Here is a 24740-nt window from a genome sequence, read left to right as displayed (position 1 = left end):
CTTGCACCTCCCGTAGTGTGACTTTCTTGGGTTTTGGTTTACATCTCTGCCCCTCGGACAGGTGCTGACCATGACATCCTTGTGGAACCCTAACTATGACATTTCCACATCCTGGTTTTTACAAGTTTGGTGGATGGGTTCACTTCATGTTGAATTTTCTCAGAAAAATCCTGCCCCACGGATGCCAGCTCACAGGAGGCTCAGGCAGGGGCAGTAGGGCAGGTTGTGCAGCAGAGTCGTGGGCCATGGGCACACAGTGTGGCTGACATGGGAGGTGGATCCAACATCTGCTCCTGCTCTGCCACGTGTGGACGGTATTCATGCTGCCTGCCCTGCTCTCGGCTTTGCCCGGTTTCTGTCCTGAAGGCTTGCCTGGCTTTGAGGTGACATGTTGGAGGGGGAATCCATCCTCATCCTGATGTCTAACCTGTCTCCACGTGGTTTTTCCATTGCAGAGCTCCTGCTGAAGTCACTGGGAGCTCCGCTGATGGGATAGTGACTTGGGGGGTATACAAGTGGGTACAAAGCCAGAAGTCCGAGAAACTTGGTTCACTGAAAAGACAAATCCATTTCTTTTGAAAGCAGTGCTGAAATCTAGGGTTGACCATGTGAAAACATTTGAGCTATCCCTGGTTTAGTCTGTGAATGCCAGCCACGCACCTCTCTGAACGCTGGACGCGCCATGAGACCACTAACATGCTGCTCTGGGTGAGGAGGAAGGAGAGCGGAGGGAAAAGCCTGGACCGCGTGACACTGTCGAGCCAGAGTGGCTGGCCCAGATGGAGACGTCCGCTGCGGTGGAAGACAAAGTGGTAGCGTGTAGAGTGGACAGAGCCAGGATCAGGGCGGGCCTGGGGACCAAGCTGCCCAGCTGTAGTCTTGTCTGGGGACTGGGGAGACCCAATGACCTGGGAAGCCTAGAGCAAGATGTAGAGATTATCAGGTGGGGCTCTAAGAAGGGTTTAACTTACTGATGACCCCACAATGGAAGCCCAAGGACATGGCTTCCTGCCCAGAAGCAGTTTTCCAGATTAATAGGTGACTGATGCATTAAAGAAAGAATCTGCCATCCCAGGTGGGCTGGGTCAGCATTGGAACAAAGGAAAAGGAGGTTCAGAGTGTGTCCTGTGCTCTCAGACAGAGGAGGCACTGTCTCCGAGGGACGTGGGCACCGCCTTCTCAAGGGAAAGGATGTGTGCTGTGTGCAAGAGGCTTACGGCACTCACGTCCTGCTTCAGGACCCTGCACCTCCGACCCCACGCTCAGCACGTCACACCGCCTGGCCGTGATCTCACTGCCCTGGGAGCTCCACGCTGAGAAGCTGGGGGCCTCAAGCATGATGAGCCCTGGAAGGGGATGTTATTTGCACCTGAAATGAACACGTGGCATTCTGATCAGTGCATCACGGTTTGTTGGCATCAATCACTGAGAAACCAATGATCCCTGGAAGGGTTGTTTTCGGAAAGGCTGAGGAGTGGGTAAACTCACCCACCTGTGCAGAGGCAACCACCAGGTCTCTTGGTGGCCGACCGTGCTTGGCGGCAACATGACTGTTTCTGTGCGTGCGCTGCAGGTGCTGGGGAGCTTCGGCCGGGACTCCTTGCTGGGAGTGGATGCTCTGTGGCCTGCCCCACCATCACATAATGAGATAGCTTTCAGTTTCCTTTACTCTTTTTCTCCCCACAAGTCATGTTCTTACAGTGACAGAAGATCATTCTCTTGGGGTGTGCTGGTCTTGCTTCACTGGGAGTATTGTAGGAGAAAGGTCCAGAGGGATTGCTATGAATTGGCCATCAATGAAGCGAGAAACACATTATTGTATTTTTTGAAAATCACAGCGATACACGCACATGGGTAAAAATCAGTCACAATAGCCAGATGACAATGGAAAGTAATAGTACCTTGTTCCACCTCTTCCCATTCTCTGGACTCCTCCCTAGAAGCGACTGTTTTATTGGCTTCTGTTTTCAGGCTTTCTGGGGGGATTATCTACCGCTTGTCCCTGTGAGGGTTTCACTCTGCACCCATGTCCCTCCCTCCCTCTTCCAGAGAAGCTAGAGCCACCCCTGCTAAATCCTCTCCTGGTTTCCTCGAAACTTTTACATAATGGACTTCGACCTTTCTGTGATGTGTCATTAGTCAGCGGAAGTTGGGAATTATTTTTAAATGATAAAATTAGTCTATACAATTAAAATGGCATTGATGTAAACTTAATAAAAAGGTAGATAAATGTTTTGTGATTATCTTATTGAAAATTCACTGATTATTTAAGAGTTTGTGAGCAGTGCACTTCTCCCTTTCCACTGCTACCTATGTCTTAATATTTTCATATATTTTAAACATTGATCTGCTTCATATGTAGTTTATAAAAGCATTGATTGTGAAAGTCACTTCTGTAACAGGATTTTTTTTTATGTAGGCTGTGACGTAAGTGTGGTATTCCAGACCTCTGGGCAGTAACTTCACAGAGTGGGGAGGAGTGCTCTCTGTGGGAAAGAGGTCTCCTGAGTTAGTTCACTCTGAAAGGAGGAACCCGCTTTACGGGTATGGATGCTTTTCCACACAGTTTTAATTAGTCCTGAAATACATTAGTCAGCAAATCGAAACAAAGTTTTTTAAGTATCCTTCATTTTGATTCAATTTTTGCTGAGATGCTGGGTGGGATTTGTTAGGAGCAGTTATATCATCCGCATTGTTTTCACCCTAATCAAATCCAAATCAAGATTTTAATCATAGATTGGGCAGTCTCTAATACTGGTTTTTCAAATGGCCTTTTGTCTCTGATTATAATTTTATAATTATTATATAATTATATTACATAATAATTATAATTAATCAGAATCCTGTGGCTAAAAGATCCAATCTGGGTAATCATTTTGTATAATCTCCTCTTTCTTACTTATACTTTAGATTCCTTCTTTTCTGTTACAAAATGTCAAATATTCTAATTCACATTCAGTAGCTCAAAATTCTAATCTTTGCTTGTCTGATTCTAGTGTTCTCTTGATTTTTCACTTGTTACCACATGTATTTTGCAAATATTTACAAATTGTAAATTATAATCACTGGGACTTTATATACAGGAATTCTGAGATTGGCCTGAGGGTGCATTCCTGCAGGGAGAGTTTGTGTTTGCTTCTTCTTTGGCCTTGGTGGCACTTCCAATTTGGACAACTTAAAATTTTTCCTAAGATCTTATTTTAGGACACAGTATGAATTCAAACCCAGATGAGCCCCCTCCTCCCAAGCCAGTGTCCAGATGGATGCATTTTCTTGCCTTTTCTTCTGCAGGGCATATTTTCCTAGCGCACTCACTCACTCCCTGGGTGTAGACCCTCCACTCTTCAGTCTGATGCCAGCTCATGGAGCTGATCTCCTGCTGGGGTATGCCCTAGGCTTTGGGTCGATACATGTAGAACACTTAGAGCAATGGCTGGCATATTCTACATGTTCTTAAACACATTTGCCTTTGGTTTCGGGATCACAGATACCCTCAGATGGCTGCAGGCTTCAACTTTAGCTTCCTTCTCTAAATTTTTGTTTTTCTATGATTTTTTTGGCCTCTGAGGGGGCTCCTTAAATTTTTAGGAAATGCTGAAATATGCATCTAAAAAGGTTTTAAATATTTAATGCCAATGTTTTTTTTTTTAAGATTTTAGTTATTTATTCATGAGAGACAGACAGACAGAGAGAGAGAGAGAGAGAGAGAGGGGCAGAGACACAGGCAGAGGGAGAAGCAGGCTCCATGCAGGGAGCCTGACATGGGACCAGATCCTGGGTCTTCAGGATCATGCCCCGGGCCAATGACAGCGCTAAACCGCTGAGCCACCCAGGCTGCCCAATGCCAATGTTTTAAAGTGTTTTGAAGAATTTGTCAGAATGGCCAATGAATTAAAAATAAGTTTAGAATATATGTCATCTCGGGTCTTTTCAAACACATTGAGACTCTAAAATTCTAGAGTACAGTGTTCCTGTGTCCGAACTATTTTCTTGGGCAGCATTTTCACTTTCTTGTTAAGTCGCAGAGTAGAATTACCCAGAAGCATTGAAATGTTGCCCACTTCCCAGCACTAAAGTAATCTCTGTCTCAAAGACAGCACCTATAACAGAGTGATGCTCCTTCATGTGTTTCACAGACAAAAGAGGGACCACCAAAGCTCACTTGGTGGCTGTGGATGTGGTTTCCTAGGCAACAGGAAGAGTGGCCCATGGAAGGGGGCCAGTGCGAGTCCCTAGAGCAAAGAACACATAGACCATGTACAGCAGTGGTGAAAGCACAAACTCTGGGTGTGCTCCTGGAGACCGCCAGCCACACTGGTTCATCCACCAGCTGGCAGTCAGACTTTCTGCCATGGGAGATTTGGAGCCCTGAAGCCCATCTCCACCAGGTCTGTCAAGCAGGGGAGCCTCAGACCGTAGAGGACGGTGCTTTGTTAGCTCTCTTGCTGCTACCAACTGGAGCAGAGCAGTTTGGGCCTTTTCAGAGAGGGAAGTGATTTTGCAGGGAATTTTGAAGGGAATTCAAGAAATCCAGCCATATCCCAAGTTTAAATAGTTGTGCTGTTAAGAGTTTGTTCTAAATTTATGAAGTTTGTTTTTTTCCTTCTGGCCTTAAAGCACCTGGAATTGATATTTATGAATGGGATTAGGTAGGGATCTAATTTCATTTATTCCCCCATTTGTACAACTAATTGTCTAGCACCATTTATTGCAAAACATTAATATAGTTCCAGTGATATGCAGCACATTTCATGTTGGCTGTCAGGGTGTGATGTCTGTGTGCGGTTCTGGTTCTGGTTCTGGGTTCTCAATCCTGCTCTGTGCATGGATCCCACTTGTTATAATGATTCGTCTCTAGACCTCCTTCACTTTTGTATTTAAACAACTGTCTTGTCTGCAAGTAAGGACCATGACATATTTCCCTATCTTTATTCTATTTTCTTTTTTTCTTGTCGTATCGTATTAGCGAGGGCCTCTACCACAGCATCTACCATGTTGGGAAGTACTTTTGCTCCTGGTTTTATTAGTAATACTTCTAATATTCCCTTGCCTGGCCCTAAATAAGATATTTGCTATAGGTTTTAAGGATATACTCCATGGTTACATGCTGTATAATAGAGACTCTAAACTGCAGTCTTTTGGGGGCTCACATGGCAGCTTCAGCTTAGTCTATCAGCCTCCCTTGTCAGCTGTTCTGCCGTCCTCAATGGAAGGCTTCCCCACCTTCACCTTCATTCCAGCCTCTAGGGAAGAGAAAAAAAGGTGAAGGCACCCTTCTCACCTTTCAAGGCATAACCAGAAATTGCCCAAATCACTTCCACTCTTGCTCCACTGGCCAGAACCTTGTCCTGTGCTCAGATTAGGTGAGGTTGGAAGCCAGGAATTGTGGTCTTGAGTGGAGCCACCCACGTGCTCATCTGAAATGCTACTGCTGTAGAATAGGGGGACAGTGGCTACTGTGGAAGGGCTGCTCCTCCACTGCACACCTGCATCAAGCTAAGGGGGTTTCCTTCTAGTTCTTATGTTCCTAAACATAGGTGTTCTGTTTTTTTTTTTTTATTATTATACATGAGTGGTGAATTTTATCAGTCTTTTTCCTGCATTTGTGGAAATGATCACTGTTTTCTTCTCTTAATCTTATAATATGATCTATTACAATAAATTTTCTAATGTTAATCCTTGTACTCTAGGGATTGAACCCAAATTGACCATGATATACCTATTTTACCTTTTTGTAAACACTGCACGATCTGGTTTTCTAATAATTCTGCCTAGGGCTTTGCATCTTTTCTAGAGTGGAGTAGATCTACAATTTCCCTTTCTTCCATGTCTAAAATTTAGTTTTACAAAACCAGTGTTTTGTATTTCTAATAAAATGCACTGTTAGGCTTCCCTACCCCTACCCCAGGCTCTTCTGTGAAGCCTCTGAGAAAGTTCAGGTTAGGTGGCACTTGTTTGTCCTTGAAGTGTGATAACCCCTCTGCTTGTAAAACCTTTGGGGTTGGGGATCTTTGTGGGCTGCAGTGGGAGAAGGGGACAGGCTACCTGGTCACTTTCTCTCATTGCTATTGCTTTTTCTAAGTTTTTATTTATTCTGGAGTTGATGTTGATGTTTTACATTTTTCTTGAAAATTGTTGAATTCTCTAAATTTTAAAATCTACTTGTATATTCTTATTTATATATTCTTGTATTGTTTTAAAAGTTGTCTCTGTACCTTGTACATTTTCTAAGTTTCCACTATTGTTGCATGTCTCTCTTCTTTTTCTTGATCTTTCCTATGGGAAGTTGGCCTATTTTGTCAGCCTTTTCAGGGCATTGGCTTTTGGTTTTCTGGATTTTCTTGCTTATATTTCTGTTTCCTATTTCAGAGGTACATTAAATTTTGCTCTTTACTATTTCCCCTGCACACCTGTATTATTTTACTCTCTTGCCTTGCTAGCTTTTTGTGCTAAATGCTTATTTTCTCTTTTTAATTTTTTTTTTTTTTTTTTTTTTTTAGGAAATGCCTTTAAACCTTAAGATTAGCCCCTGCACTGCTTTAATGCACACACAAGAGTTGGTATGAGGTGCTTTTGTTGTTACTCAATTGGAATATTTTTAAATTTTCATTGTAACATTCTCTTCACCCATGAGTTATTCAGGTGCACATTTTGTAGTATCCAGATGTGTATGTGTATATGTATGTTGATATATGTTTAAACTACATTTTAATTGTTAATTTTTTGCTTTGATTATTGTGTGGTCAGATAATGTGGTCTCTATGGTATCAATGCTCTGAAATGAACAAAGACTTTCTCTATGACTTAATGTTTGATTGATTTTTAAAATATATTAACTTAAACATGTATATTCTGTACTTGTTGGATGTATTTACTATCCATTAGGTCTGGTTTGTTAATTTTGTTGCTTAAATGTTTATTAAATGTTGTGTAATTTATCTGTTTTTGATAAAAATATGTTAAGACCTCTCACTGGTTGGGATTTTTCTGTTTTTCCCTATAATCCCATTTGGTTGATATGTATTGAGTCTGTAGTAAAGGGCATATAAATCTATGGTTGTTGTATCTTTTTGTTGAATGCTTCCATCAACTGTTAAATATACTCTGTATCCTGTTGCTTTTTGCCTTAAGTACTTTCCTTGTGGACACTCATGTTGTCACCCTTGTATTCTCTGGTTGGTGTTACCAAGCACACTCCCACTCATTCCTCTCTGCACACACATTCTGTGAGGGTGTTTTATTTTAGGTGTGACCTCTGCAGTCCAACTATAGCTGGATTATAAAAAAGCAAATCTAATAATTCACATCTTTTACTAGGCTTCTTTAATCCATTTGTACTCTTTTTGTCATTATTGATATGTGTGGACATATTTGTACCACCTTATTTTTTTGAAGTTTTAAAATTTATTTATTTAAGTTTTTTTTGCCCCAGTCAGATGGCAACATTCCATACATACTTTGTATATCTTGTTTTGTCATGGAGGGTTTTTTTGTGGTAAAATATACATAATAAAAAACTTATGATTGTAACCATTTTTAAATGTACAATTCAGTGGCACTAATTACATCCACCATGTTGTGCAACCATCACCAACATCTACTTCCAGAACTTTTTTATCATCTCAAATAGAAACTCTGTACCCAGTAAATAATTGTTGTCTCCTCTCCCCAGTCCCTGGAAACCTCTGTTCTACTTTCTGTTCCTGAATTTGCCTACTCTAGGGACCTGATATGAGTAAAATCTTTTGTGTCTGGCATCTTTCACCCAGCATCCATGGCTCATCCCTGCTGTAACATGTATCAAAATTTCATTCCTTTTTAAGGCCGACTCCTATGCCATTGTGTGTATAGACCACATTCTGTATGGCTCTTCATCTGGTAATGGACATATGGGTTGTTTCCACCTTTTTGGCTACTGTGAATAATGCTGCTGTGAACATTAGTGTACAAGCATCTGTTTTGAGTCCCTACTTTCAATTATTTTGAGTAGATATACCCAGAAGTGGAATTGCTGGATCATATAGTAAGTCTGTGTTTTAACTTTTTAAGGAACTCCCATACTGTTTTCCACAGTGGCTATGCCATTTCACATTCTCACCAGGAATGCACAATATGCACAATAGCATCTTATTTTGTGTTTTTCTGATTACAGGTTGTTTTTGTTGTTGTTTTTTTTTTTTTTTTTTTTTTTGCTTCTTTTTGCCTGATACATGTTTTAGGAAATTAGCACTGATGGCAAAATAGAGGAGGTTGAAAGTGAAATTAGTTAAGAGGCTATATCACAAGACTGTAGAAGAGGTGAGAAAGACCTGAACTGAGGCAGGTATGGTAGCAATTAAGAAAAAAACAGACATATACATTTACTCATTTATTCCACAAATATTTTTGAATGTCTGTGATTTCAGGAGTGAGGAAGGCTGAGGTGAACAAGATAGTTTGTTGTTGTTGTTTGTTTGTTTGGGGAGCAGCTCACTCTTTATTGATAGAAGGCCCTGAGTCACTTGGAGCCGGTGTACTTGGTGATGGCCTTGGTGCCCTCAGATATGGCATGCTTGGCCAGCTCCCCAGGCAGTAGCCAACGCACCGCCGTCTGGACCTCCCAGGATGTCAGTGTGGTCTGGCCCAAGTACTGGGCCAGCCGGGCAGCTTTGCCAGCCAGCCGTTCAAACACATCATTCACAAACGAGTTCATGATGCTCATGGCCTTGGAAAAGATGCCGATGTCAGGGTGCACCTGCTTTAGCACCTTGTAGATATACATTGAGTATGTTTCCTTGCGCTGGCTATGCTTTTTGGACTTTTTATCACCAGAACCATGTCCCCTGCGGCCCCCAGACTGTGGCTGCTGCCCATGCTCGGTGCCCATCCTCCTGCCTGTCCTCTTGACACACACGGTCTAAGGGGGAGATGGACATGAATAAAATAATCATATACATAAAGGTCATTGTGGAAATGTGGAAAATGTGCCAAAGGAGTAGTAGTGGGTGTGTGTAGGGGAGAGTTGATCAAGTATGAAAGCCAGCAAAGGCTTCCCTAAGGCGGGTATTTAGATGAGGAGAGTTAATCAGATGGAAGTGGATTGAGAGTGGATGACTAAGAGTGTTCTAGACAGAAGAAATAGCACATGAAAAGGCCCTGTGGCAAGAGAAGGAAGGAACAGGGTTCTGGAATGGAAAGGAGGCCAGTGCCACTGGTGTAGTATTGTTTACCTTCCAAAATATATAAAATAACCTAAATGTTCAGTATGAAGAGAGTTATTTTTTTTTAATTTTTTTTAAAATTTTTATTTATTTATGATAGTCACACAGAGAGAGAGAGAGAGGCAGAGACACAGGCAGAGGGAGAAGCAGGCTCCATGCACCGGGAGCCCGACATGGGATTCGATCCCGGGTCTCCAGGATCACGCCCTGGGCCAAAGGCAGGCGCTAAACCGCTGCACCACCCAGGTTTCCCTGAAGAGAGTTATTAACTGAATTATGATGCTGCTGTAGAAGGGGACACTGTGTAGTCACTGAAATGGTGTTTAAATCAATGTATGTGGGAAATACTCATAATATTGATGAGTAATAAAAACAAGTAGTTAAACTGATTACTGATATTGATAACTAACAAAAACACACTGAAACAGTGTATAGAATATGATCTTGTTTTTGTTTGTGTATAATATGTAATTGAACAACATATGTTTATTTCAGTATGCATAGTTTTAGAAAGTCTGAAATATGTTCACCAAATGGTCATATGTGGAATTCTGAGTGATTATAATTTTTTTCTTTTTGCTTATTGATATCCAAAAACTTGTCTTCAACAAATGTGATTTACTTGTATAAAGATAAAATTTTTAAAAAGACATTTATGAGCCAGAATCAGTAGACTTGAAAACTCCTTAGGTGTGGGGAAAGGTAACTATCAGAAGGGACTCGGGATAATGTTAGCCATGGGTGGCCCCATGGATGTAGAGAGGGAGCATAGCTTGAACAGAGAGGGGTGGGAGAAGATTGCAAGTTAAAGGCCAGACACACTGAATTGGAGGTAAAAATGTCTGACAGGAAGTTGAAAATGTGTTTCTGGAACATAAGAGTGTCACAGCAGCTGAGACAGACGTGCAGTGAAGAGGTCCTTTCATCCCCAGTAAGGAGGTTGTTGATTGCTTTTGAGAGCCAGTGGGGCAGAGAAGAAAGTTGGAGTGAGGTAGAGTAAAAGGTGAATGGGTGACGAGGATGGATAAGCAGCAGATGTAGATAATCCTTTCATGATGTTAGTGGAAGAATAAAATGAGTATTTTAGGGTAAGAGAGTAGGTTTGATGATAAAGATTTAAAAATCTTCAACATAAAGTTGAAAAAAGTGAAGGGCAAGAGTTAATAAATCAAATCATTCAGCAAAGTATGTAGAACAAGAGAAGAATTGTGCCTGGCCTGGACCTCAGTGAATAAGGGTAGTTTGGGTATAAAATTCTGGATTGTTGGTTTTCCTTTCAGAGCTTTGAAGATACTGTTTTTACTATTTCCCATTATTTCTTTTTTTTTTTTTTCCCATTATTTCTAACAATAAGTAAGCTGCCAGTCTAGATAATCTGTCTTTTTCTCTCTGAGGCTTTTAACATTTCCCTTCTATCTTTTCTTTTTTCTCTGTATTTATCTTTTTGGGGGCTCGTTAAGTTTTTAAAGTCAGAGGATCCACAACTTTCAACAGTTCTGGAACATTCACAGGCATCCTCATTCCACAGCCTCTTACCTTAGTTCTCTTCTGTCCTGTAATGCTGATCTGCCATTTGCTAGTCCTTCTAACTATGCACCATTCCTCTTAACCTCTTTTCTGTGTTTTTAATCCCTTTGTCTTTTATGATGTGCCTCAATCTAATTTCTTTATCTTTCAGTTTATCCTTTCTTGCTTTTAATTTAGTTATTATTTTTATCCATATTATATACACATAGAGGTTTTTAAATTATATATATATTTATATTTAAAATATTTTATTTATTCATAAGACACACAGAGGCAGAGACATAGGCAGATGGAGAAGCAGGCTTCCTGCATGGAGCCTGATGCAGGACTCAATCTCAGGACCCCAGGATCAACCTCAGCCAAAGGCAAATGCTCAACTGCTGAGCCACCCACGTGCCCCTATTTTTATCTTTTTTAAAGATTTTGTTTTTAAGTAACCTCTATGTCCAACATGGGGCTCGAACTCACAATCAAGATCAAGAGTTGCACACTCCATTAACTGAGCCAGCCAAGCACTCTACACACAGAGTTTTAAAAGCCAAGTAATTATGTAAGACTTGTGACAAAGAATGGTAGCTCCCTGACAATTGTCCATTATTTTTTGATCTCCAGGAATTGTCAACACTTTAAACAGAATCTTTTAATATTTCCACATATGTAAATAATATGCCTGCTTTGCTAACTTCTTGACTTTTCTATTTGGGCATAATCTCTTATTTTAGCATCATGGAAGATGTGGGTTTGGCTCTGTTTCCTCCCCCCTCAACACACACACACACACACACACACACACACACACACACATTTCCCACATCCAGACATTAGAAATATGTGGTTAGATCAGTAGTGTTTATATTTCACAACTAGGAAAACACTACTCACTGCTAGACCTTGATTAATTTCCTTTCCTGAACTTCTCCATCTTTTCCTTTGAGTTAGTAGTTGGTACTTAGCTTTCTGTGTACATGGCATTAATTTAACTCTGAACTGCCCTCTGGGTGTATAGCTGTCTTCCCACCATGCTCAGATCTGCTACATACTAGGCTGTGTTGTCAGAGGAAGCCTTTCTCAGAGCCATTTGCCTGCCCCACGCTGGATGGGATGGCTTCCAGGCCTGATGGACAGCTCTGACCATGGACTCTCCCTCTGCCACCACACCAAGGGCTTCCTTTGCTTCCTTCTCAGGTTTGATTCCCTGATTCCTGGATCCCAATCATCTCCCTCATTTGACTCACTGCATCATTTGATGCAGCACATCCTCCAAGAACATCCTGAGAGAGGGTGCACAGAGATTATCTTTCCAGAACCCCCATGTCTAAACCTGCCCGAATATGTCCTCACACCTAGACAATTATTTTGGATTGGATAGTTATTTAGATTTCCAATTTCAGTTCGATTTTAAATGTTGAATTTTTCTGCAGAATTTTGAAGGTTTTGTTGCATTCTTCTAGTTTTCACTACTGCTATTGAAATTTTGATAGTATCTTTGTTCTTGCCCCTTGTGTGAAACCTGCTTTATTCTTTCTGGAGCCTTGTAGGATCCTCTCTTTGTTCTCTGTGCTTTGAAACTGGATAGTGAAGTCTTGCTTTGCGACTATCTCACCTCTTGTGCTGGACACTTGGCAGTCTTTTTAGTCTGCAAACACATGCCAGATCTCTAATTACATAAATCTTGGACTTAGGAAACAGATTCTACATTTTTCTTTCTCCTGTTGTTTTTACTTCCCTTTTTGGGGGGTGGAGGGCAGGGGTCCTACTTTTCATATCTTCTGTTAAGATAATGCTCTCTGTGATTACTCCCCCCCCCCAAACATCATTTTTATACTCTGTTTTTTTAAGTATAATTTTCTTGCCTCTTAATCTGTCTAAGGCTGCTAGTGCTCACACACACACACACACACACACACACACACACACCCCGAGTTTCCTTTCCCTAAACAGTGTGTTTTTTTGGGCTTCTTGTCTTTCATGTCAGGTTTCCTGAAATATCTGCAGATCTCTGGCTGTCACTCCACTCACATTTAAGAATGAGGCATAAGCTTCCTGGGGACTCTTGGTGGTATGACTAAGCCATCTTTTGGGGGACTCACTGTGGGGCTCTTTCTCTCTGTATTCTGTCTTGGTCTGGTTGGCGTCCTGAAAGAAGGCTTTTCCACTGTGGCGCTAGGATTCTAGGGGTCAAGGAGAAGAAATCCTCAGGTCTCAATATTCACCTTTCCTCCTTTGGTTCATTGTGATACCCACCCGTCCTCAACTGTTTTACCCCAGAAAGTAATTTCAGTATCTTGCTACAGTGGTGGAGAGAAGGGTGCTGGAAAGGGGAGGAGCCTGGGGGTTCTAAAGAGAACTTCAACCAGTTCTCTTCTCATCCTACCCTCCTGCACTCCACTCCAGAGCAGACTGCAACTGCTGCATCCGAGTCTTCAGAGCTGCTTCTGCTTCTTCCCTCTCTCCTGATGGGCCAGGGTTCAGGATTCTTCAGTCTGTCATTTATAACTCTCTCCCCTCTGCTTCCCAGCCTCCAAATTTCTGTCATCTCTTCCTTCTTCTGTCCATCCCAGGGGTCAGGAAGCCTTAGGAGACACACTCATATTACCCCTGTGCTTCAGAGAGGGATGTATCTCCACTCCTTCCATGAAGTAGATTTGTGGAGAGGTTGCCTTTCAAGGATCCATGCTTTACATGGTGCGGGTGTTGGGGGGCTCTCTGGTGCAACTCCTCTTAGTCCTGACTCGGTGTCCTGTCTCCTGCATGAGCAGGCTCTGAGTCACCAGGGACCTGCAGATGCCCCAGGACAAAACTTAGCAGCTACAGAACTCTTCCCTCTAGGTGCATAGTTTTTTCTTTATTTTACCTCTGATAATCTCTTTTACTTTCTTTTGGCTTGACATGCATTTTAAAATATTATTTTAAAAAATTGAAACAAATGTTAAAAGAATAACGTTTAGGAATTCTGTGGGGACTTTTACATACAGTAAGGTTTCTAGAGATATCTATCTGGTCTACCGCGTTGCCAGACATTGGCCTTCCTGGCATCACACAGCACTGTAAAGGAAGCATGTCTATGGGATGTCCTGAGCTCCCCTGGGTGGCCCCTTGAGACTGGTAGGTTGGATGCCACGACTTCCATTTTATAGCTCAAGATGCTGAATGACAAATAACCTATATCAGTTAACATGGGGACCTGGTGGCAGAGCTGACATGAGAAACCTGGATTTGAAGCTCTTTTCAATGACTCATGCTCTCAGGAGGGAGCAATGTGGGTCTTCTCCAGTCACGAACGGAAGCTGTGGAGTGGCTGATGAACTCCCGAAACCTCCCTGGGGTTCAGGTTATAGGTAAGATATTGGGAGTCCTTGCCTTAACACTGAATTTTTACATGAGTTGAGAAACATGTCATATCCCTGCCCACACTGAACCATTTGAGCCACAGGCCTATAAATGCCTCTGTTCTGCAGCATGAGAGCAGGAGTCTTACAAGAGCACAGCTGTAGACAGCTGATGGTTTTTCAAGGAACACCGTTTCTGTCACCGAGTAATACCTTTATGACCTCCAGAATACCAGGGCACAGTGGACACATTTGGGGACAAATTCTGCTAAAAAAGCTGTTCTGCAGAATCTGAGTTCCCCAACAGCACTTTTATTATAAGAGAATATGACAGCAGTCACTTCGTACGTGTGTTTCTTCCACCATCCGTCTCTTCCCCCCAAGGTCAACAGGGAGTGGAAGTAAGATCAAGCCCAAGCCACATTCAGCCTCCAGGCCCCATTAGTTTTCACTCATAGTCAATGTCTGGCCAGGAAGAGAACTCAGCTTCAGTTGTGTGGGTGGACTGGGAGTGGTGGTGGTTGATGGTGTCTGCCTGCCAGTGCTCCAGCACTGGTAGTGCTCCTGGGAGAGATTCAGTGGGCACCTAGGGACAGGAGGCAATGGACAACAAGGGACAGGATCCAGGAAATTGTTTTGCTCTGCAAACTCCTATATTACGAAACCAGTGGTTTTAACTGGTTTCTCTTTCTCCTCTGTCACTGGAGAGCATCATCCCAGGTGTTGTAGCTTTCATAAAAAAGGAGTCAGAATCATCTAAATAAAAGTTGTACTGAACTACAGCATGTTGGCAGGCTCTTTTCCTATGTGGGTGCTATTGTCATTTGCTCATGCCATCCACACCTTTGACACACTGTGTTGTTGCTTCACAGGTACTGTGATTGCTTTGCCAGTGGGGACTTTTGCAACAACTGCAACTGTAATAATTGTTGTAACAATCTACATCACGAAATCCAACGGTTTAAGGCCATTAAGGTAACAATTTTTCCACTAAATACATGCATTCTAAAAGTGTTTTAAAGTGCTTAAGATATGGGGTGTCTGGGTGGCTCATTAGGTTGAGCGTCTGACTCTTGATTTTGGCTCAGGTCATAATCCCAGAGTTGTGGATCCAAGCACTACACTGGGCTCTGTGCTCAGCACAGAGTCTGCTTGAGGTTCTCTCTCTCCCTCTTCCCTTTCCCCTGCTCACACACTCCCTCTCTTTCTCTAAAAATAATTTTTTTAAAAAAGTGCTTGAGATATTCATAAAGCTGTCATCTCTAGAGACTCCCAACTGATTTCAATATTGGGAAAACCCAAAGTGTTGATGAGTATACACTGAGTAGGATTCTTCCTGAAGGTGGCCGTGGACAAGAGCTGTAAGGAGTTAGCAGCCAGAGAAAGATCTTTATTCTCTACCATGTGGGATGACTTCAGTGGCACAGCACTGTTGGAAGGTTCTGATTTCAGAATGTACAAATGTCCACTTTGTCTTGTGTTGGGGTTTAGAGATTTGGGTCCTGTCATGTAGTACATAAGCCTGAGCTTGAGGAGTGTAGCCTGAGAGGTGTAGAAAGTCTGCTGTTCAGAGAACTGGGTAGAGGTTCTCAGCCACAACTCATGTCTAATTTTTATTCTCCATAGCTCTCAGGTAAGGGGAGAATTTGGACTTTCCTCAAGGGGCCAGCAGCAACTCTGGCAGCCCTGCGCTTGCTAACAGCTACATACAGGAACCTGCAGTTTTCATCCCTTCTTGTAGGCATAAAAGATCATTAAAGAAGGGAGGATGGGTAGGCATGGGGCCACCAGCCTGCTCTGGGGGCATATTTTGGTGCCCCTTGTTTGCAAAGGGCAATGAAGGACTATCCCATGTAGACTTGAGACTGTCATGCTGTCTCGTGGTTGGTCTGTTTTGTTTCTACAATAATTTAATTCTCCTCTTGAATTACAGATAAACCACTTGAAAATATCTTACCCATTTTGATATAGCCGGATCCAGGGGACAGAAGAAAATTTTGATGCCTCTAAACTTTAGTAGTGTAGCATTTTCTTCAGGGTTAAAGGATTGTCTATCATTGGATGTATATAAGTTTTATTTAAAAAGTGTTGGCATTTTCAAGAATTGCTGGTAGGAACATAAGTTGGTACAAGCACTTGGGGAGGTTGTTTGACAATAGCCTCTAAAGATGAACCTTGGTACATGCTATGATCCAGCAGTTTCATTCCTGAAAACAGAGACAATAAAAATGAGTGCATGCGTCGACCACAGACACACACAGTAGCCCCACCCTGGAAACGACCCAGTGTCCATCAGTGGTAGAATGTTGTATCGTATGGCGGACTACTACACTAGTGAAGAAGGCAGTCCCACCATGCACTGCACGTGGATAAGTCCCGTGGGCACTGTGCTGCTGAAGGAAGCCGGGCACAACAGGGTACGCCACAGGGGCCCACATACAGTGAAAGCAGTGGAGGTCAGCACGGTGGCTCCCACTGGGGTGTCAATGGGTACCAGTCCTGGGAGTTCCTGGGGGCTGGACTACCCTCCAGTCTGAGCTGGGCAGAGGTTACACAGGGCACACTGGTGCTCTGTTCATCATGCTCCACCCCACGGATGGGTGCATTCCCTGCCCCTCACCTTCCATAGAAATAAAAACATACAATAGCAGCCTCACTTGAGGCCAGTGCTGCCCAAAGGACCTTCTGTGGTGATGGGAAGGCCTTGTGTCAGACGGCGCAGACCCTAGCCACTAATCTGTACGAGGAGAGCAAAGGGCAGGGGGTGCTACTGTGTTCCTCAAATTGCATCAAATCACTTCGTTAATAAAAACATGCACACATTTGTCTGTCTAGATGGATCATAGAAAGATACATAAAAAGAGTTAAACCAGCCAGGATAAAAAGCTGAGCATGTTGTGTCAGCAAGGCGTGGCCCGGTGGCCGAGTGTCTGGGCTGGGTTAAGCATAGGGAGAGGGATTCGAGTCCATCACTGGCCATTTATTACTTAACCTCTTGCCCTTGATTTCTTCATCTGTGAGACAGAAACAATAGTATTTGTTCCCCAAGGCTGCGGTGAGGATTAAGGGAAAAAGTGCACATAAATCGCATAGAAGGGTGCCTGGAACACAATCAGTGTTTAATAAATGTGAGCACCATGGCCCCAGCTGTCTCAGGAAAAAAGTACACAAGAAATGCTGGAAAGGAAATAGAGCCACACGGACACAGTCTTTAATATCCAGTTATTTTACAATAAGCATGTCTGACTTTGAAACTCAGGAAAAAAACAATGCCTTTTACAGTGTAAAAGAATTAAATGAAACAAGAAGGGGACACACTTTCTTTTTTTTTTTTTTTAAGACTTTATGTATTTAATCACAAGAGACACACAAAGAGGCAGAGACACAGGCAGAGAGAGAAGCAGGCTCCCTGCAAGGAGCCCATTACAGGACTCCATCCCAGGACCCCGGGATCACGACCTGAGCTGAAGGCAGATGCTCAACCACTGAGCCACCCCAGCATCCCGGGGATGCACTTTAACTATGGAAGGACACACTGCCTCATGTGGCTCTTTCTTTGTTTATTTTATTTTATTTAAATTCAATTAATTAACATGTAATGTATTATTAGTTTCAGAGATAGAGTTCAGTGATTCATCACTTGCATGTAACACCCAGTGTTCATCCCATCACATGCCCTCCTTCATGCCCATCCTCCAGTTACCCTGTCCCCCCACACTCCCCTCCAGCAACCCTCAGGTTTTTTTCCCTATGATTGAGAATCTCTCATGGTTTGTCTCCCTCTCTGAATTCATCTTATTTTATTTTAACCTCCCTTCCCCTGTGCTCCTCTGTTTTGTTTCTTAAATTCCACATATGAGTGAAACTGTATGATAATTGTCTTTCTCTGATGGACTTACTTCACTCAGCATAATACCCTCCAGCTCCATCCACGTGGTTGCAAATGGTGAGATTTCATCCTTTTTGACGACTGACTGATAGTCCACTGTGCTGTGTGGCTCTTCTAAAGCAGCAACTGGATTAACACAGCAGACAAATGAACTTTCACGGAATGTTGTTCAACTTTCACTGAATGTTGTTTTTAAATAAAAGGTACATCTTGATGGAGTTTTGTGTTTTCTGCCTTAGGCATGTCTTGATCGAAATCCAGAAGCTTTCCAGCCAAAAATTGGGAAAGGGAAGTTGGGAGATGTGAAGCCTCGGCATAACAAAGGCTGTAACTGCAGGCGCTCAGGCTGTCTTAAAAATTACTGCGAGTGCTACGAGGTGAGCCCCCCACCCCACCCCCCAGGGCCCTGGGCTCAGTGACACAGCAGATGTACCCACAGTTCCTCCGGGAGGCTGGCACCTGCTTCGGGCCCACTGCATGGCCCTGCCCACTCTGCCACAGCACTTCGGGAGCTCCCAGAGGTGGGCCTTGCCTCTTGCTCGCAGAGCTTTGTCTCTGGGCTGGCACTCAGAGACCACAGTGAACAGTGGGCCTTGGCTGGCGGACAGCACACGTCGTGGTGCAGAGCCGCCCGTGGACCAGAGCGTGTGCCTGCTCCTCACAGACCCACTGGGGCGGAGAGGCTTGCTCTCTCTCTTCATCTTCCCTCTTCTTTCTTGGTGTTGAAGAAAAGCGAGGGAGAGGAGGGAAGAGCTCTCAGACCTCAGCTGCAAAGCAGCCAGGTAACTCTTCCTTAAAAAGCTCTCCTTTGGTTTGCTTGAGGTCTTTGCAGGGGGTGGAGTCGGGGGGAGGCACCTGTGAATTTTACTTTTAAAAGGTTGTCACAGATGATTGGGCTTGAGAAGAGTCCTCGTGATTCGGGGGACACATGTTGGAAGGCCTGAGTAAGCAGGCCAAGCAATCCCCCAGCTGGGATTGTGAGAATGCAAAGTCGTGCGGAGATACAGAATTCAAACAGTGAGGCACCTCCCCAGCGAAGCAGTTTTCAGATGCACTGACAGCATCCCTGCCTGCTCTTCACAGTACCCTCCCTGCTGCCTGAGACAGAGAGCAGGCTCACTTTCTGGAGGCTGAGCCTCTGCCAGGCAGCAGCCCACATGAGGTGCAGCTGTCCTGTAGTCTCCAGAGGGGACTGGAGATCTTGAAAAGCCTCTTGCTCAAAACAGCCAGAGGTGCAGAGTAGAACACAATAGATACCCTTCGATGTGCATCTCTGAGCTGACGAGATCTGAGGGACAGCCCTAGCAGCTGAAAGAAAGAGGGAGCCACAGCAGTTGGCAGGGCCAGCTTTCAGACTGCCCGGTGGCATGTGTAAGCAAGGGGTTGGGCCCTGGCTTGCCAGGCATGCTCCCTGTGGCAAGAAACGAATTCCACCCACAAGTAAGCAGCAAGGCCTCCCCTCACACCCACTCAAGGCCTGCCTTCGGTGGGTTTCAGCCTCTACCCACCTACACATTCCCCACAAGAGCAGAGCCAGCATGACATGGGCCCACCTAGGAGATGCTGCAGGCTCGATTCCAGACCACAAAGCAACAGAGCAAATACCGCATCCAAGCCAGTCAGATGAAGTTTTTGGCTTCCCAGTGAAGATAAAAGTCCTGCTTACAGGACACTGCAGTCTATTAGGTGTACAGTAGCATTAGGTCTAAAAAACAAGGCGTGTACCTTCATTAAAAAACCCTAATTATTCCCTGAGCTCTTAGTTACCATCACTGGACACAGATCATAGCAAACATAAGAATAACGAAAGGTTTGAAATGTTGAGATAATTACCAAAATGTGACTGAGACACAAAGTGAGCAAATACTGTTGGAAAAATTGTGTCAACAGGCTTGCTGGACACAGGTTGCCACAGACCTCCCGTGTGTGAGAACCACATTGTCTATGACATGCAGTGAAGTGAGGTGAGCTGAGAGAGCTAGAATCTTATGACCCATGACACAGTCGGGGGCAGCACTCTGCTGGCATCCCCTGCAGAGAAGGGAGAGTGACCCCCTCTCTGCTCGGGACTCATGCTCACACTCACATGCCAGCCTTCCAAATCCCCTCCCTGTGTTTGGTGTGAAAATTGCAGATTAAACACACACACACACACACACACACACACACACACACACACACACACACACAGGGTTACCTAAGGTCCACATAGAATGTGTTGTTTTTTGATGAATTATAGTGCAGTCTGATTTTATTGAAGTATTTTATGTTACCAGGCCAAAATTATGTGTTCTTCTATTTGCAAATGCATTGGTTGCAAAAATTATGAAGAAAGCCCAGAACAGAAAACACTAATGAACATGCCCAACTATATGGAAATTGGAGGGTTTGAAGGCAACCATCATTTGTCACCAACTAAATTCTCAGGACTACCAAAATTCAGAAAAGATAGGTAGGTACTGTGAAAAGATAGGTAGGTACTCCAAAGAGGGGAAACAGGTTAATTTGAGGACAGTTAATCTCTACACCGGAAAGAAAGTGTGTGTGTCCATGGGGTGGGCATGAGGGATGGGGCGGAAGCAGCAGCTCCCCTGCTTGACCAGCCTTAGGTCCCACTCTGTGTTTCCTCGGGGGGCCCACTGCTGAGACTGCTCTGTCCATCGGTCTTCCTGGGCTGTTACCCGTTTTGTGCACAAGCAGAAGGGCCTTGCAGGGACTGTTGATAGGCCACTGCCCTTGGGCAGTGAGGCCACAATCTCAAGACAGAGACACACAGACCTGAAGTACTCCTTACCATATGAAGTGACAGCGTGCCTACTGTGTCCCTTACTGGAGGGTTCATGGATCTCACAGTAGGCGGATAGTGTCCCATTTAACTATTCCGAGGCCATACTATAATCCTAGCAGATCTCAAAGGTTGAGTGATAATTTTACTATACACTAGACTAGATTTATCCATTAAAAAAAATGGCTTTCAACTCAATACCATGAATGAAATCATGAAAAAGCACCAGATATCATTAATTCATATAATTCTGCAAAGCCAAGTTTATGCTTATTTGGTCAGAGACATCAGAAACACCATCACTGTGACCTGCAAAGGTCTTTATCAGTAAACATTTACCAGATGTAGCTTCATCTTCTGTGAAGGGGCAAGCAAACATGTTATCTCCTGGCACCGGGACGCTGTGTGTCAGGCTGAATGTGATGGAGCCTCCACATGCTGGAGTCTGGCCTCAAAATACTGTGACTCTTGACCCAAGGGCAGCCCTATTCCTTGAGCTTCAGCAAAAGTCGTTGTGTGTTGTCTGTCTAGAGAGATTTCAACCAATTCCAACTCCTGTGTCTATTTCCATAATCCAATACTTTTTAAGACTATAGGAAGTTTTCCAGAACTTCTGCAGTCTGAGCACTGCTTGGGCAAGTGTCTAGCTAAGCCAGGTTGCCCCTCGAGCCCAGCGGGGGCGCATGGACAGTCTTGTATGATATGGTCTTGCCACCTTTGGGAACCTGGTTAAGGGTTCTAAGGGGCGTTGGGAGGGGAGGCCAGGCTGACAGTGTCCCTCCAACGGGGCAAGTCCCCAGAGCCCTTTGGCATCCTGGAGTGCCAGATGCCCCTGGGGAGGATGGGGCTGACACTAGGACACTGGCTTTCCTGAGCATACATATTCTGCTCGGAGTTTGGACCAGGCTGCATGGCTCACCTGTAAGGCTTATCTCAATCTGAGATTCCTGCTTCCACCGCTGCACAGCCCACCAGCGTGATGCAGTAGCCCCGGTGCCTCTGAATGTTGTAGTGGATCTAACTTTGAGGATATTCAGAATCTGCTGTGAGAAGGAATGTCAAGAGGTAGACCGTTGCCTGTGCTCTGTGTTACTCTTCTGAAAGCAGTCCTTCATATTGTCACAGTTTCCAACATTAGGAAGATACCATTCGATTTTACTGGTGACGTTCTTTAAAATACCATGACAAGGACGTCCCCTTGAACATATAAGATATTTAAAATGTGGAGCTGAGGACGGTGGCCTGTAACTGCTCTGTTTCTGCCAGGCAGTCTTCCTCGTGCATCTCCTGGGAGGTGGTGGAGGCCACGTGCGCCTGCCTGCTGGCTCAGGGTGAAGAGGCCGAGAAGGAGCACTGCTCCGAGTGCTTGGCGGAGCAGATGATCTTGGAGGAGTTCGGGAGGTGCTTATCACAGATTCTCCGGATTGAGTTTAAATCCAAAGGGTTGAAAATTGAGTAGCATTACAGCATGGTAAAATCTGAATGCACATAGATTTTGCTTCAATATTCTAAGGGAAAGAAATCTATAGTTGAGAGGTGGTTTGAGGAACACGAGGCCGGGTTTGCATCAATGGCTGTGTCACTGAGGTCAGGCTTTCCCTCTGCATCCGGGTGCCAAGGGGATTTACTCAGAGTGGGTGAGGGTCTTGGTGATCAACGGCTTTTGAGGAAGCACAGACACAACTAACCGTTGTTGTCTGGCCCTGGAGAGAGAGCATGGATTCCTGTGATGCTGGGAGGATTGTCTGTATTAACAATGAGGGATGGAGGGAGGAAGCAGGCTCTGGAGAGAAATAGCAGTTCATTGCCACTGGCTTCACCCAGTCTTGCAAATTTTCCTCTCGAGGCATCTCTGCCTAAAAAGCCATAATGATTTTTTACTAAAATTATTTTGAAATACTTTCTCCAGATGGGCTGCTAAGATACAGCGTAAAATCTCTCAACAGCCCTGAGTCCCTTGAGGAATTCCTGAGTGTGAACATTTTCCCAGAGTCACACAAATGCCCTGTCTCCCTTAGGGCCACCATGAAACACAGGCCGTAGGGTCATACTTATGGGGCTGAAATTTATCTAGTTTCTTGTGTGTTTTCTTTTTTTTTTTTTTTTTTTTTTTTTATTGGTGTTCAATTTACTAACATACAGGATAACACCCAGTGCCCGTCACCCATTTCTTGTGTGTTTTCATTTGAATGTGGAAAAGCTCTATTATCCAATTAACTTCTCCCTAATTACTGTTCTAATATTATTACTGTTTGTTAAAATATGGTTGAAGTAACTAGTTTGCAGAAGCCAGCAGGTAAGATTAATTATTAAGTTGACTCTTTTAGTTCTTTTGAAAAAGCAAAATGGTTAAAATTTCAAATGTCTTCCATTGTTGTAATTAACTTAGTAACTATAAATATATTCATCCTGTTCTGTGTTTATGAATAGCATTGGCCCCTTAGAGTATGTTTAGAAAATTTACTTGCCAGCACAGCACCGGCATAAGCAAGGGGCCCAGCGGCTGGCTGGCGTTTAGTAGAGTTGTATTCAGAACAGCAAGTTCTGATGGGAAACCCTGGAGGGAGAGAAATAAACTTAATTCTTCACCATTTCAATTCCCCTTTGGCTCCTCCGGATGGAGATTCATGGTGCAGGCCAGAGGCAGAGGCCTGGGTGCCCCGGGGCTAGGGGCACTTTCAGCCCCCTGTGCATCTAGGAAGGGGTGGGAGGGGTGCTGCTGGAGGGGACCCGTCCACTCCACCCTCGGCGTTGGTGGGGTCCTGAACCAGGGCTTCCTGATCCCCTTCTTGGGGGGCGGCCTTTCCTCTGCGTCTGTCCTGAAATGCTGCCAGTGGCAATGTCTGCAGGGCCTTACCAGTCACTTCACATTTTCTAGGAGCCATATTTGAAAAAGTGAAGAGGAGTAGGTGAAATTTATTTTAGCAATCTTTTATCTAACCCCATATATTCAAAACACTGTCATGTCACGTGTAATCAAAATAAAAATGATTGAGGTATTTCACATTCTTTTGTATGTACCACATCTTTGAAGTCCAGCGTGCATCTTACAGGCACATCTCTGCGCACACCCGGCACATTTTAGAGGCTCTGGAGCCGCATGGCACAGGTATGGAGGGAGGTAAAGGGAACACTGTTCTCCAGAACTATTCTGAGATAAAGAGCTGCCTATAGAGGTCCCGAAGCCAGGGGTGGTCACCTACAGAGCCCCAAGGAGGAAGATGAGCAACAGCCTTCGGGTCAGGGACCCAGCACTACCCAGGAGCTGGCCGGAGCCCAGGTTCGTGTGAGGCAGGGGACCTTTCGTGCCAGGCCAGGATACTCTGACTGTGGCCAGCTATACTGAGCGGGAGCCTGAAAATTAAGGGATGGCCCATCCCTGTGGAGTTTCTTGCCAGAGAGAATTTATTTATTTATTTTTAAAGATTTTATTTATTTATTCATGATAGTCACACACAGAGAGAGAGAGAGGCAGAGACACAGGCAGAGGGAGAAGCAGGCTCCATGCAGGGAGCCCGACGTGGGATCCGATCCCAGGTCTCCAGGATCACGCCCCGGGCCAAAGGCAGGTGCCAAACCGCTGCACTACCCAGGGATCCCTGCCAGGGAGAATTTAGTAAGCCCATACAGCTTTTAGAAAATTCAGTATGATAAGTGAGAGCCAAGTAGAGCCGTGTATCAAACCAGTGTAATGCCCAAAGGTGACAGTTACATAGGATGACTTAAAGATCTAAAAGTACATCTTCTGGGATGCCTGGCTGGCTCAGTGGTTTAGTGCCTGCCTTCGGCTCAGGGCGTGATCCTGGAGTTCCAGGATTGAGTCCCACATCGGGCTCCCTGCATGGAGCCTGCTTCTCCCTCTGCCTCTCTCTCTGTGTATCTCTCATAAATAAATAAATAAAATCTTTTTAAAAATAAAAAAAGTACATCATCTGTTGCTGGTAAAGAGCCAAGGCCATTTTAAAACTATATAAAAATAAACATAGCATGCCTTGCTTCTGGATGTGGCT

General features: G+C 44.2%; 2 protein-coding genes across 15 annotated transcripts in view; one reads left to right on the top strand and one right to left on the bottom strand.

Annotated features, from left to right (window-relative positions):
* Nucleotides 1-22213, top strand: part of TESMIN (testis expressed metallothionein like protein) — a 39078-nt gene extending 16865 nt beyond the window's left edge. For 7 of the 14 annotated variants that reach the window (XM_072790209.1, XM_072790217.1, XM_072790211.1 and 4 more), the window contains 5 exons: nucleotides 14929-15031; nucleotides 18185-18322; nucleotides 18674-18727; nucleotides 20222-20397; nucleotides 21997-22213. In XM_072790209.1, coding sequence (XP_072646310.1) covers nucleotides 14929-15031; nucleotides 18185-18322; nucleotides 18674-18727; nucleotides 20222-20397; nucleotides 21997-22189 — 664 coding nt within the window. In that variant the 3' untranslated portion in view covers nucleotides 22190-22213. Of the gene's footprint in view, nucleotides 1-14928; nucleotides 15032-18184; nucleotides 18323-18673; nucleotides 18728-19835; nucleotides 20141-20221; nucleotides 20398-21996 lie in introns of those variants that run through there. The other 7 variants (XM_072790213.1, XM_072790216.1, XM_072790215.1 and 4 more) reach the window with 6 other exon arrangements.
* Nucleotides 8498-8866, bottom strand: LOC140612553 (histone H2B type 2-K1-like). Its single transcript, XM_072790224.1, has one exon. The coding sequence runs from the start codon at nucleotides 8864-8866 to the stop codon at nucleotides 8498-8500; it is 369 nt and encodes a 122-aa protein (XP_072646325.1).
* Nucleotides 22214-24740: the final 2527 nt, after the last annotated feature.

Source organism: Canis lupus, chromosome 21, assembly GCF_048164855.1.
Source record: "Canis lupus baileyi chromosome 21, mCanLup2.hap1, whole genome shotgun sequence".
NCBI lineage: Eukaryota > Metazoa > Chordata > Mammalia > Carnivora > Canidae > Canis > Canis lupus.
The sequence above is the reverse complement of the archived record's forward strand: the minus strand, read 5'-3'. Positions and strand labels throughout refer to the sequence as shown.

Excerpts from the sequence above, each read along its gene's own strand:
- LOC140612553 (XM_072790224.1), bottom strand. The coding sequence starts at position 8,866 with ATGGGCACCGAGCATGGGCAGCAGCCACAGTCTGGGGGCCGCAGGGGA.